Source organism: Physcomitrium patens, chromosome 13 (genome assembly GCF_059467195.1).
Source record: "Physcomitrium patens ecotype Gransden chromosome 13, ASM5946719v1, whole genome shotgun sequence".
Taxonomy (NCBI): Eukaryota; Viridiplantae; Streptophyta; class Bryopsida; order Funariales; family Funariaceae; genus Physcomitrium; species Physcomitrium patens.
In genome coordinates, this window is record NC_143422.1 from 2,607,306 (window position 1) to 2,621,124 (window position 13,819).

The 13,819-nt window shown below is 38.4% G+C and overlaps 1 protein-coding gene across 4 annotated transcripts; it reads left to right on the forward strand.

Moving 5' to 3' along the window:
- The first annotated feature begins 2,382 nt into the window (after window positions 1-2,382).
- LOC112290865 (uncharacterized) lies at window positions 2,383-12,337 on the forward strand. Of its 4 annotated transcripts, none has more exons than XM_024537662.3 (26): window positions 2,383-2,836; window positions 3,026-3,126; window positions 3,297-3,510; window positions 4,343-4,436; window positions 4,790-5,022; window positions 5,125-5,219; window positions 5,326-5,431; window positions 5,684-5,820; window positions 5,934-6,107; window positions 6,332-6,513; window positions 6,961-7,104; window positions 7,442-7,530; window positions 7,803-7,950; window positions 8,211-8,263; window positions 8,590-8,648; window positions 8,861-9,024; window positions 9,179-9,348; window positions 9,479-9,533; window positions 9,688-9,760; window positions 9,915-10,016; window positions 10,164-10,257; window positions 10,474-10,656; window positions 10,820-10,936; window positions 11,076-11,218; window positions 11,528-11,674; window positions 11,861-12,337. In XM_024537662.3, exons 1-26 carry the CDS (start codon window positions 2,662-2,664, stop codon window positions 12,044-12,046), a joined length of 3,438 nt encoding a protein of 1,145 aa, XP_024393430.1. In that variant the 5' UTR covers window positions 2,383-2,661; the 3' UTR covers window positions 12,047-12,337. The 4 variants fall into 4 exon arrangements, with proteins under 4 accessions (XP_024393430.1, XP_024393428.1, XP_090111299.1 ...); XM_024537660.3 differs by having other exon boundaries at window positions 2,388-2,836; window positions 3,023-3,126; XM_024537663.2 differs by lacking the exons at window positions 2,383-2,836; window positions 3,026-3,126 and having other exon boundaries at window positions 3,369-3,510; window positions 4,348-4,436.
- Window positions 12,338-13,819: the final 1,482 nt, after the last annotated feature.

Genomic DNA, 13,819 nt, shown 5'->3' on the forward strand with positions numbered 1-13,819 from the left:
GTACCATACCATTATCACCTAACCAAACCTTGGTGGCTGGAATTGGTTGATAAGTGTTAAATGAACACTTGTATGGAGTCATGTGTTTGGTACATCCAGAATCCACAATCCATTTGCTCATATCAAGCATGGAGGGAGTTTCTTTTGCCATAAATGCAAAGTCTTCACCTCCATGGTCATCAAAAGCATTGTTGGCATTCTCTCTTTCTCCTCTCTTAGCTTTGAAACAATTTCTAGCAAAGTGGCCTGATTTTCCACAAACGTAACAAGTTTTAGATGGATTACGTTGAGAAGGGACACTTGCCTTACTTGGTCTTGTAAATAGTGCTGATTGCTCCCCAATAGACTCCTTTTGCTTTCTTTTGGTCACTTCATGAGCTAGTCTTGCCGTTACATAGTCCAAAGTAAGGTCTTTCCTTGAAATGGACTCCAATGCCACAATGAGGGAGGAATAGGAGTCTGGAAGGCTTGAGAGCAATGTCATCACAACATCCTCTTCATGTAAAGGCTTGTCAATAACAGCAAGTTGGTTTGCAAGTGCCTTTACCTTATTTACATGAGCCATGAGATCTTCACCTTCTTCCATCTTCATGGTGAACAACTTTTGCCTTGACCATAGCACATTGGAAAGATTCCTACTCTCATAGACATTGCAAAGAGTCTTCCATGCATCTGCTGCTCCTTTGCAAGAAATGACATGAGCAAAGTTGGTTTCATCTAAGTTGGTGGCAATCATACCAAAAGCCTTCTTTTCTCGTCTTTTGAAGTCCTTTTGCTCCTTCATGCTTGCCTCTAATCCAGGTGCCTCTTCCTCCTCACATACTATCTCCCAAAGATCCAATGACGCCAAAAGTAGCTCCATTTTGGCCTTCCAGTGGTGAAAGTTGTCACCTCTAAACTTTTCTACCATTCTTAAGCTATCACTCTCAAAAGATGCCATCTCAAGCTACAAGTAGGTCCAAAAATCTCTTGATTTGGAGTTGTAATGCAAAAGATATGACTACTCAAAGATTGCTGAACTACAAACTCAGAATTCGCTGTTTTGCAACTTTTTGCATACTTTGAGTCCAAATCACGTCTAAATGGTGGGAAATGCTATGTCATGTAATTCTATGGCTTTCAAACATCTCCCTCACATCAAAATGACTCAATTTCTCATAAAACTCTCAAATACTAGTGCTACTTCAACAAAGACACTATCAAGGTCTTGCACTAACCTCATACACTCACAAATCCAGGAGTAATGACTTCAACAAAACACTAGTAATACTATACCATAAGATCTCAACCACCAAACAAGCAACAAAGAAAATAAAATGCAAGAACAACTTACTTGGTAAGAGAATGTGGGCCCATAACCTATTGAAACATAGAAATTAAACTCCACACAAGCAAGTTAGGACCAGCAAGATTGCACTTCACAAATCAAGTGTGGTATGAGATAATTCTTCTCATTCCAACCTCTTGCTTATATTCTAGTATCAAGGTACCAAGTGCTACAACCCATATGGGATATCACTTAGGACCAGTCCTACCCTTGTACTCTAAGGCACTATGGACCAGCAACTAACATTATGGGATATCTCTAACAATACATATATTCTATTTGACCATTAGCAACTACTTGAAGAGTACTTTCTTTCAACAGTTTGTACCATAAATTTTGGATTAGTGAGTTTATAATGTCTTTTTCATGCAAATTAATATATTAAAATAACATTAAATCTTATCATGGTCCATCACAAAAGGTGGTTAATCAATTTCACAAGATGATAAATAAAGACTAAAACTGATTGATTGTTGTAGTAAGCAACAACTTCTATTTCTACTCTTTAGATGTACAATAAGATTCAAAAGTGTAATGATTTCTATAAGAACACGCCTTCAGAATTAAAAATAAATCCTTTAAAATTACAATTTATACTTTGACTAGCCTGAAAAAAGGAAACTAGAAATACAATTATAAAAATAAATAATTGTTTTTAATGTTCAAAAAGTAATTCATTCATTTATTTTTCGTTTATATTTTAAAACTTATTTATTTTTAATTTAAATTAAAAATATTTATTTATAAATTTAGAAATTTAATACCATTCAGATTTTTATTCTAGTCTTCATTGTTTTATTATATCAAATAATGGATTTCAGGTTTCTCGTCAGCAGACAGCCTCGGTACCAGGGCAAGGAATGGGGCTGCCCAAAAGGAGCGGGCAGCCCCTGTCCATCAAGATGAACGAATTAGCGGATGAATATTTCATGGATGGATGGGATATGGATGATCATATGGATGTATGAATAAATGGATGGATAGATGGACGTCATCACTCTAAGCTGGTCTGCTTGTGGAAGTTTTCGCGCGCATTGTCCTGTTTGTTGTGTGATTCCAGAGTAGTTTGAAGGCTTCTTCGCTGTTTTGGAAACTGCGATGGAAATTTATGAGCAGGTCTGATTCTACATGGCTTTGTTGATCTGCTGACAGCACCTGCAGGCGGAATTGTGTTGCTAATCGTTGCGGAGAATTGCTGAGAGTTCATAGTTCACGGAATTGTTATCCATGGTGAGGAAGAACGGGGCATATCTCTATTAGAAACGAGGGATTGATGCGTCTGGACTGAGAGAGCTGATCGTCGGGAGTCGTGGTGATCTGCGTTCCCTCGAAGAATGTTGTCGAAGCTGGAATTCGAACAGCAGCAGGATGAGGGTCGACTTATCTGGGAGGCGAGTAAATCCGTTGCTTCGCTACCCCCTCTAGGTCGCGTGCTTAGTGCGGTATTTAATGCGGAGTGGCGAAGCGTAGAGAAGGCACTATGCTCTCATGATGTACGAGCGCAACAAGGTACATACTCGCTATCGACCACGAGCTTTTCGCAACGTTGCTGTGTAATGTTTTTACAGCGAGCTTCAGACTGCTCTTCTTCAGACATTAGGTTTTAGTTTTTGGCCGTACAAAGTCCATCGAGCTATCTTCTGTAGTTTCGTGTTGAATGTTGATGAGTGTGATGTGGATCGTGGTTTCATTTAGCAGGATCAGTAGGGCGGGCGTTGATCTCATTGCTGGGGCATGTTGAAAATGGGCTTACCTCGGGGGGATCCTTGGAGCAGATGTTCTGTCCTATGCTTGAGCATGTAAGTGAAGATGCTAACTTAAAGTGATTTGTACATCTCTTGAGATACTACTGAAAATTGGTAGACTATGATGATTACCACTGCAATTTCTTTTTCGGTGGTCAGAATTCAAATAGTGTAACTTAGTGGAAGGCTTGTTGATATTGTTGATATTTTCTTCGTCTGTGCAGATGGTTAAATCGAAAGATCAGGGCAATCGGAAAAAAATCGTGGGCATATTCCGCTGGACGTTTGCAGAAACCAAACACGGCCTACTTTTGGCTACGAGCCTGGCCGCCATAGTTGGAAGTTTGAAAGTGGACCATCGAGTTAAACTGGGTTGGTGTATTCTTGTGCGTGAACTGGTGGAGAGGGAATTTGTATTGTATCGTTCTTCGCCAAATGGTGAGTACCCTGGAACTCTGGTACCTGTGGAAAGCAAGTACGTGAGTAAGGATTTTTATTCTTGTTGTAGGGTTATACTTTATAATATGATGGGTATCCTCTGCGTGGTTCCTATCGATGAAGTGGTGAACAGGATGTTATTTAACGGATACGGGTTGATGTTAACCTCTGAACGCCATTTCTTTTCTAATTATATTGAAGTGAATTTAGATGAAAGTCTTTAAAATTTTAAGTTTCAAGAGCGGTGTTCCAAATTAATTTAGTAATGAGAATATCACATTTTTATGGCAATTAGGTGTGTTAATTTAGGGCATGGATATTTCGGAACCCCCTTCGCTAGTTTGGTACCCCGGAGTTGATAGTTGGTTGTTCGAGAGTTGAAGACAAGAGGACCAACATGGTGGTCACAATGATGACAAAATATTTTTATTGAGGTCATCAATTTGATCACAAGGGGTACCAAAATAGACAAGGGTATCTAAATATCTGTTCCCTTAATTTACTGATATCATTTTGAATTGGATTATCTACGATCTTTTAAACCAAAAAATTATTCCTAAAAACATATGCAACCTTAAGAATCGAGTATGGTGTATTAAGAATGGGATTCATACACTGATCCATTTTTTTTGGTTTAGTACGAATCATATTTTATGGTGTTAAATTCTGAACATCAGACACAGCATTTTGGTATGTTGGTAATTGTCGGATGGTTCTTGCCATGAAATTGTGCTTCAAATTTTGCATCCTTGAATTGCACTAGGAACATTTTTGAAGCGCTTCCTGGGCATCTCTGACGGTTAAGAGTTAATTGTGAAAATGATGGAATCAGGGCAGACAGATGAGGAGCTCACGGGACTTGTTACACCTCTTATGTGCTTCTCCAAATGTGTACATCCTCTGGTCCGAATCGCTTGCAACGAAAGGTTATTCCTGTCATTCATTTCCGGAAGATGGGTCACGTTTTTAGGGGTAGTACATGATCTGCTGGTTCTTTGAAGTTAGCTACTTGTGAGAACTACACCATATAACAAGGCTTGAAATTCACATGGATAACGCTGATGCCTACAATACTTTCTTCTAATTACTGTTTTTGCCCCTCCATGGTTGTGATTTCTTTAAGCGTCTGCATTTGCACATGGAATATTTAGCTTATTATTGAATTGATTGTATAGGAAAGTGGTAGCTCTTTTTGCACATTGCCATTCTAATAGACACTAACCTTGCTACAGAAAGAAAATTTTACCCGTGGCTAACATATTGTCTTTTAAATTTACAGCTCAAAGCAAGGAAAGCAGAAGGCACCAACTCGCCTCACAATGGCAGCTGCAGATTGTGTGACAGTGATTACAAAGGGCCTTATCTCTGATCCTCCGGTTACACCTACCAAATCAACCCCAGACAAACTAGAGAAGAATGAAGAAAGAGTCCTTGTTTCTCCTACCTCAAGATCTTCTAACGCAAGTGGACGTGTCTCCTTTATTAGTGAAGAGGCGAAGGCCAGTACATCAGGTTCACTTGAAACACATCGTTTCTCCCCGTGTTTGAGTGCATGTTAAGAAGTTGTGTAGATTGAAGTCTGCGTTTATTGATTGATATATCAACTTTATGCAGGGCGGGAAACCGAGAATGTTTTGAAGGAGCAAGGAGCGCGTGCACTTTGGGACAGCCTGGATGACATCATTCTGCTTGTTACTGAACTGCAGGAGGTATGACAGGCATGAACTTAATATTTTGACAATTGATGCGTCTTCTTCAAATTTTGCTTCATCCACGTTCTCATCATCGATAGCTTTATCTCTAACATTGACACAGTGGAATGAGCAAGCCCGGCCATTGCATGCACGAGGTCTTCGGCAGGTGCTAATGCGACTCAACCATCTGGCAAATTATAGAGAATCTTTGGAAACTCGATCTAAAGGTAAGTCCTTGTTTCTTTTCTCCTGTAACGTAGATTTTGAGATTGGCAATTAGCTTTCTACTCACAACTTCAGTTGGCATTTGGTTGGTAATTTAGACTTCTATCTCTTGTCTCGTTGGTACCATAAGTTGTCAAAGAGCGTGATGATTCTACATAATGTTTGTTTATGGGTTTTGGATGCATGAACTTTCTGTTCACATTAATTCTTAATTTCGCGGAAGTAATGCTCATAGGTTTTGGTGATTTTAGCAGATGCAGGGAGCATTCAAGTTGGGGTGTCTGTTTTGGCTGCATGTTGGCGTCAGTATAGCAGTTTGATACTGCTGGAGGACCGTAACTTGGTCCTTAACCCAGATCCTGTTATCCAACATTGGTTTGGAGCTCTCCAGGTAGCGTTATGTACCAGAGGTTTTGCATTCGTTAATAGAAACAAACGATTTTGGACCTTTAGCACCTGGCTTGAACATTATTATAATTTTAGAGTGCTTGTTTCTTTGAGCAGTATTGGACACAAGCAGCCCAAGAGATGGATGCAACCGTGACTCGGAGAGCTGATGAGATGCGTGGGTATGCTTTGACCTGCCTCGCACTAACACTTGGACGTCTTGACCCTCGGCGTTTAGAGGAAGTCTTGAAGGATATTGAGCCAGATCTTCTGCAATCGTTGATGAGTCAAGTATGAAACCCTGTCCTTCGTACCAAGATCTAGTAGGTTGACCAACAATAGGACCAGATCACTTGGTCAAGTGAGTTTGAATATGTAGTCATGTAATGATTTGTCTAGTAGATATCTAGAAAAGACACATACTGGGGGTTTTGAACCTATTTCATTCTTGTGACTGGTTGTCTTTTAGTGCCTGACTTAATTGACTCGAATCGTCTTTTTTCTATCCACAACAGGTACGAGAGGCCAATATTGAAGTGGTTGATATGGCAATGGCAATTCTGCGATCGTTATTGTTTCGAAGTTCGGGTGTGAACTCGAAGATGGAAGAAATCGTTCCTGTTCTGATGGATATGTTAGATACCAGAGACTCCGCAGCTAGGGCGGTGGTTCATTTGGTGGCTGAGTTCTTAGCCTCGTATCCTATGAAAAACTACTTGCTTATACTTTCTTACAAGTCTTATGGTTACAGTGCAAGTGTTTGCGAGTCAATTATTTTCCTTGGTGATCCAAGAAGTGTCGAAAGTTTTTTTGGCTATCTAATGCCATACTTAATAGCTAGATTCGTTTTCTTTCACAGTAGGTGATAGTGATTCTTTCATTCACAAGACTTTTAAAATTAGCTGAGAGAGCCACGTTTCTCATTTCCTATTTTTCATGTCTGCTCAAATTGTAGATTCTGTAGGGTTAAATTTGAGGTTAAGCGACATTTCGTACAGTTTGCAAGTTTATAAACTGAAAAAGAAACAACTTTCTTCAGTTCTAAAGTGATAAGTTCTTTAGGGTTTTTCGAAATTAGAGTTAGTTGATGTTTTTTTTCTCTACTTTCGTATGCTTGCAGTTTTTCCCTTAATTTAACATGTAGAAATCCAACATCGCCTGAACTGGAGAAAGTTTTGGCACGACTCGATTCAGAGGATCCATTGCAACGGCGCAATGGACTCGATGTATTAACTGAATTAGTTGCTGTTAGCACAAAATCTAAGGATACTGTGGACACCCCGTTGAGGTTCGTTTCTTCCTAGACTCTATTTTCATTCTGATTTCTCTGATAGTGTATGCAAACTTCTAGTCTTTTCACAGGTTTACGTACTTCAATTTTTTTTTTCAGTCTTTAAATTCTGAATCTGCAGCTTGAGTGGGAGGTTGTTCAATGCTAAAACTTAGTGGGACATCCGGTAGCTTTGTGTATTGTCCGCAGTGACTTTTAGTGCAGGATATCTCCTGCTCTAGAAGATGCAACACCTTCTCTGTGCAACATTCGAAGTATTAGAATATTTTTCACCTTCACCATTGTTGGTTGCTTGATTCTGTTCGATTAACTCATCATTTTGTATATCTGGCAGTCGCACAATTGCCGCTCACCTGTTTGATCGTCTAGGCGATGAAGAGCTTACTAACCGGGTGGAGGCATCTGCACTATTTGCAAAACTTGGTACAATATTCTTACTTGAGGTTGCAGGCTTTTCTGTATTAAATCTCGGTATTCTTACTAGTAGGATTGTAGATTGTCAACCTACACTGAAAATATAGGCGATCTGGTGCTACCATCTGATTTAGTCTATGGTAAATTTGTTTAAGGTGAATTGTGTGGTGTAGAGTAGTGAACAAAGGACTAGACAGTAGGAGCATTGTTTCAGTGTGTAGTTAGCAGCTCATAGTTCTGAGGGTTGATATGATTATCTGATGGCTCCTGGCATTATGCAGATCCTACCTTCACTCTGGCACAGTTAGTTCGATTAGTATACTCGCCAGATGCACGGAAGCGTTCAGCAGCAAGTTCAGCTGTACAAGCTGTTTTATGTAATCATGTTGACCAGTGTCGTACTGTCACTGTGCTGCTTGATTGTATCAGGTGTAAGACCTATTTCATTTTGGGGTTACAGTTGCGTCACTGATTTGCTAGACGAGCGTCAAATATTGTATACTGTAGTTTTTTTGATTTGCATGTGACTCTGACGACAGTTATGTGCATCTGTATTGCGAACTTTGAATGCTTCATTTCCCTCAACTTCATGACGGAGGTAAATTTTGAATAAGATGATGGCACGGGTCCTTCTTTTTGAAAATAAATCTCATTCCTTACGTTGTCGCATGGTTTCCTCTGATTTGCAGGGACTTAATGGCAGAAGTTGCCTCTGCTGACAGAACCAGAGGCTCTAGTAAGGGTATGTCGCATGCACATGTATCGAATGGATCTGTGTCTTTTTTTTTTACTTTCCTACAATCCAATTATTTACACTACTTTACTTTAACAAGAAAGAAATTATTATCCCTGGCCTTGTACCGCTTTTCTATATGCAAAGTTTCTTGTCCTCCCTGGCTAATATGTATTGTACATGTAATTTATGTCAGATCTTTTGACCACTAGTTTTCTTTTTCCAAAAATACCAAATGAAAGATAACGATTAGTTTGCTTCTCTCTCTACCCTTTTTCTCTCGGACTGCTCACAGGCTGCTTATGAGTTTTTAACTGATTCCAAATTGAATGCAGGAGGAGATTCTCTGGACCTTGATCGAGTGTTGGGTTTAGTAGCTACTTGGGCGTCAAAGGTAAACATATTGTGGACTATCATTCTGAGTAGCCTGCTTATAGACCACCTGAGGTGATGGTAGTATTTTGTTCGAACTCTCAGATGTATGCTAGCCATGTGATGTTGGAATTTTTCTATACTCAAAACCTGATTAATCTGAATACAATGACATCGCTAACTTGTGCATCACTCGAGCGCTTGTGGTACTAAGGTATTGTATTTGTATATCAGGTACAAGACTGGGAGCTTTTGATTGAAGTGCTTCTAGATAAGATGTACAAGGAGGCATCAAATCCTGTGATTCCTAGATTCTTGAGTCATATCAGTGGCCAATTGGCTGATTTACCCCATTTAGTTTTCCCACAGATTCATCAACGAATGCATGATCAGCCCAGGTTAAGCCACCTTTTTCTTCTTCTTCTTCTTCCTTTTTTTTTTTTTTTTTTTTTTTTTCTCGCATTGTGTGCATGAATACATCATTTCATACTGCTTCTGGGGTGTTGCTACGACGGATTTGTGACGTTACGTACCGTTTTCTGTGGTGGCCAGAATGAGTGAGGAAGTACTCTCTAATATCTCTAAAAACGAAGATGCACTTGCTGAGTTACTCTTTCAGCGCCTCAGTCCCCTACTTGTTCTTAGAATTCTCCCTCTGAAAGCATTTAATCATTCAAGTTCGAAGGATCTGTACGGTGGTATGCTGGATGAAGCGATTTCAGGTCAGTCGCTCATGAATAATCACATTTTCTCCCAATTGAACAACCCTATTCAGTTCCTTTGCTGTTAGTCTGGAGTTGTTACAATCAAGATTATTTGAAATATTATTGCTATTTTTACATGCTTCGGCAGGTGAAAGTCAAGACCAAGGGAGAATTTCAACAATCACCGGTCTTTTGCTCGAAAGGTGCATTTTTTCTCTAGTGAGTAATAAATGTTTAATGTGGTTGGTCTCAAATATTTTCAAGACTTTTATCGTGCCACATTCTTGTCTCAACAGTTGGCGAGTGATTGGTTGGCATGTTCAGGGTTCTGGTTACTGAAACTTGTTTCACTGTCAGGATGTGCAACGTGTGGGAGCTTGATGATGTTCGCAAAATTGCTGCAGAACTTACTGGTCGCCTTCTTCCTAATGTGAGCCCTTTTCCTCAGCTATGCATGGTCTGTGTTGAACCCTGACTGCAAATCAAAATACTTTATTAAAACTTTTCTTTCTAGAGCCAAACACAGAAGAATACCAATGTGTACACGCATCCCAACTATTCACTGACCTGTGTATATTGGGCAGGCTATGTTATCAGCAGTCTCTGCAGCACTAGAGGAAGCAGCCCACAATGTGAATACTGTGACGGCCAAGGCTTGTCTATTTTCCCTTTGTACCTCCCTAATGGTTAGTTCTTTGTCAAGAGATAGTCCTCGAGTCACAGTTGGCTCAATTACTTCCCATTATTCAGTATTTGGCTTTTCAGGAACAAACTGTTTGACGGTTCATAGTTCTATCAACCGGTATTGCTACTCAACTTGATTTATGATGCAGATTAGGGGCAAAGAGACTTTGGAGCACCCTTTGTTGGCACAGGTTCGAAAATCATTATCAAGTATCATATTATGGTCTCTAAATTCTCTGAAAAGTATGTTGTCCACCCTCCTTGCTACTGTACTCTTTATGATTTTGATTCTGGTCAGTTCTTTCTTTTATGTAAAGCGTCAGTTGAGCCAGTAACCTTAGTTTTTTTTATCGACAGAATTATGTTTAGGGGTTCATTAAATTCAGGTTATATGCCTCTTCAACAATGGTAGAAGTGAGTGGAACCATTGTTTGACAGGTTACTTCCAATGACATGCAGGCGCAAAGGAAATATCTAAGACACAACACGGATGCATTGACTGCTATGCAGCAATGATATGTGCAGAAGTTGGGACTTTAGGTTTAGTCTCCCAATTACCATCCAAGCCTGTTCAAAGCGACCAGAAAATGAAGAAACTCATTGAAGAGATTCCAGAAGGGGAATGGAGAAGTCATGCAAATGGTCCGGAACTGCCCCTTTTGTAGATGTCAATTTTATTCATTTTGTAGCATCCATTAGCTTATTGTGTTAGCACAAAGATTGTGCCGACACATATGAATAGATTCATCATAATTTTTCATGCGACCTTTTGATGGCGTCTCTAAATCTTACAAGTTTGAAACAGGAAAACAAGAGTCTCAGAAAAGGTGGGAAATACTCTGTTCAGTAGTCCAGTGTGTTCTAGGCAGTCAGCCTTTCCCTCCAATTTCAGCTACACTTGGATTATCAGAAGTTGAGAAAGGTAAAGTACTATTTCCAAGATCACACAACAACATTCCCCACGCATCCAATTCCAAATATACATTGTGACAAGTTAACTCCAGTTGTGGTTCTTTGATACCAAAGTGGTGTTTGAAACTTGTCTCATATCTACTTTTCAGGGCGTGGAGATGTCCAGCTGGCTCCTGAGGTTTATCGTGTGTGCATGGCCAATGTCCTGATCAGCAGTGCTCAAAAGATCTCTGCAAGTGCGAGACCTGCATATGCTCAGGCTGTAATACCGCCAATCATGAATTTTATCCAGGTAACTATCTCATCACTTGGAATTATTTGGCGGAACTATTTTGATATTAAACAAGCTAATTCGGTGGGAGGGGCTTGCAAACGCTGGGTTTTAAGCTTCTTGTCTTCTCAAAACAGTGCTCTTAAAAGATATAAAAATTGCTGATTATGTAGCCTTTATATCCTTAGTCTGGGTGAAGTAATTCTCATTTAGATTTTTGAATGGACAATCTATCATCTCATTGGATACGGACGTAATGAGTGATAGTTAACAAATCTAGAGATGTTGAACGATGTTTTGCGTCATTCTTATTCAAACACCTGAGCACAGACGAGCTCAGCTTCAAAACTACGGGGAGCGTGTTTTCAAGTCCTTTTCACTTCTGTTTATCATCTCAAAGGACTGGCTATAGTTCCATTTGCAGCTGATCTCCTCAATCTCTCCATCTCCACTATAGGAGGCCGTTTCTCAATAGAGGTGATTTCCCATCAGGTTTTGAATGTTATGATTCTGTATGAAAACTCTTAGATCTGTTATATTACAGTGCCATTTAATGCAGGAGACTCACACCATATATTGAATGTGTAGGATACCAACTCAAGTTGTCCCGCTTATCCTTACCATAGGGTTGAATATTGTGTTCAATTGTCAATGGATGTACAGGAGAGAACCGCAGGTACTAGGCTGCTGGCCTCACTCTTAGCAAGCGAAGATAGCGTTCTTGAAAAGATTGCTCCCTACATTGAAGATGCCCAGCGAGCAGTGGCTACGGTTGCTAACATGGATTCTTCCCCCCAACTGCGAGCATTGTGTGAGCAGCTTCTGGGCTGCATGACTAGATCTGATTAGCTACTGCAAGCCTGCAACATCTCTTGTTGATGAGCGCTGGTGCACCATTGAAATCACTCTTGACGAGAAGTCCTGAATTCATGCATTTGAAATGTGCATGAATACGTTTCAAGATTCCAAGTGTCCTTTTGTTTCAGGCAGACCTCTACAAGTCTAGACTGGATAGTATGGATGACTGTTAGGATAGTGCAGGAGCCTCCACTTGTAGCACTCAAGATGCAACGCAAATTGGAGCCCTCTATTTTTGACACTTTCACGTTTATCAAGTAGAGAAAATATGTTCCGCCACAATATTCTCTTGCATGCATCTACGTTATCCATGTTGCTGGTTGAACTCTATTTGCACTTGCCAAAGTGGCCATGTAGGTGTCTAAAAAGTAGCGAACTTTAAGTGTAGAATAATATTAATTGGCCTAATTCATTGCACTTCTTGCAATAAATTACTTACACTATGAAAATGACTCCAATCATCTAAGAATATAAAGAATATATTTACATTTACTCATATCTATGCACTTGAGCTTCTATCATGGTGATCACACTAAGGTAAGCTACAAACAATGTAGGCAAATAATCTATCTCTAAAATCCAAATTTTTTTTTTTTTTTAATCCGTGAACATTTGCAATTTAGATATTGTGTTCTATTAGCAAAGAAGTAAAAAGTTCTTTTAATACAAGTAAATATAATAGTTTACTTTATATACACAATTTTCGTGATTATGCTTCAACACAAGACAATTATGGATGCATAAAAGTGAATTTTAATAATGAATCAAATAACAATTTACAATTTTAATTCCTATATTACAACCTAACATACAATAGTAGTTTAGCTTTTTATTCATCTAAACAACTTTACATATTTTGTTGTTAAGAATATCTTTATTACTATTATTGTGGTGACTCAACCCAATCAAAAAGTATGTATATTATACATAGACTTATCACCATTATTATATGGGGTTTTATTTACAAAGTATAAAGAAAAGAAAAGAAAAAATATTTTAAACATTGCATATTTATTTAGCACCATTGTTTTTTTGCTATCATTTCTTTTTTTATATTTTTTTCTTTTTAGTGTGGTGCTGATAAAAATATAACAATAATAAAAATCTAAAATTATAGAATTATAGAATTTTAATAATAAAAATTTAATAGGTAAACAAACAAAAATCTTGATAAAAATAATAATTTTAACATCTAGCAACTAAGACAACATCAAGTATAAGAAAAGTTCCACCAGTTTGAAAACTGTAATTTTAATGAACAAATTCTTCTCCAAGATTGGATCATCATAAAAATTTGTTGGAAAAATGTCCAACATTGAAATGGCCAATAAAACTTAATTTAGTCAATCACTAACCTTCATGCCATGTTAAAAAAACATTCATTCATGCGCAAGATCTTTGAACATAATTAGGAACTCATAATAAATCTACCTCCAAAGGTAATGTATTATAAAATACATTGTTATATCTTCCATCAAAATAAAAATCAATAAAAAATAAGAAATAAACACTCCAAAAAAAATCTTTAAATTTTAGGGTTCAACTTCATCACAATGTCACTCAAAAGCATGTGACTCAAAATCATGTGTAGCTTGTTGACCAATAAGAAGACTTGTTTGTTCCCCTTGGTATTGTTTCTATCCTAATTAAATTATTAATTAAATTAAATTTACATTTTTATGAAAGAACCCACAATAAGTACTAATCTTTTTATGATTTTTTTTTTTCTTCCTCCATCCTTACATGAATAAGGGTTATAATTGT

Excerpts from the sequence above, each read along its gene's own strand:
- LOC112290865 (XM_024537660.3), top strand. The coding sequence starts at position 2,662 with ATGTTGTCGAAGCTGGAATTCGAACAGCAGCAGGATGAGGGTCGACTT. Across the intron at positions 10,258-10,473 it reads GTCTCTAAATTCTCTGAAAA|GCGCAAAGGAAATATCTAAG; the intron begins GTATGTTGTCCA and ends AATGACATGCAG. Across the intron at positions 10,657-10,819 it reads ATGGAGAAGTCATGCAAATG|GAAAACAAGAGTCTCAGAAA; the intron begins GTCCGGAACTGC and ends AGTTTGAAACAG.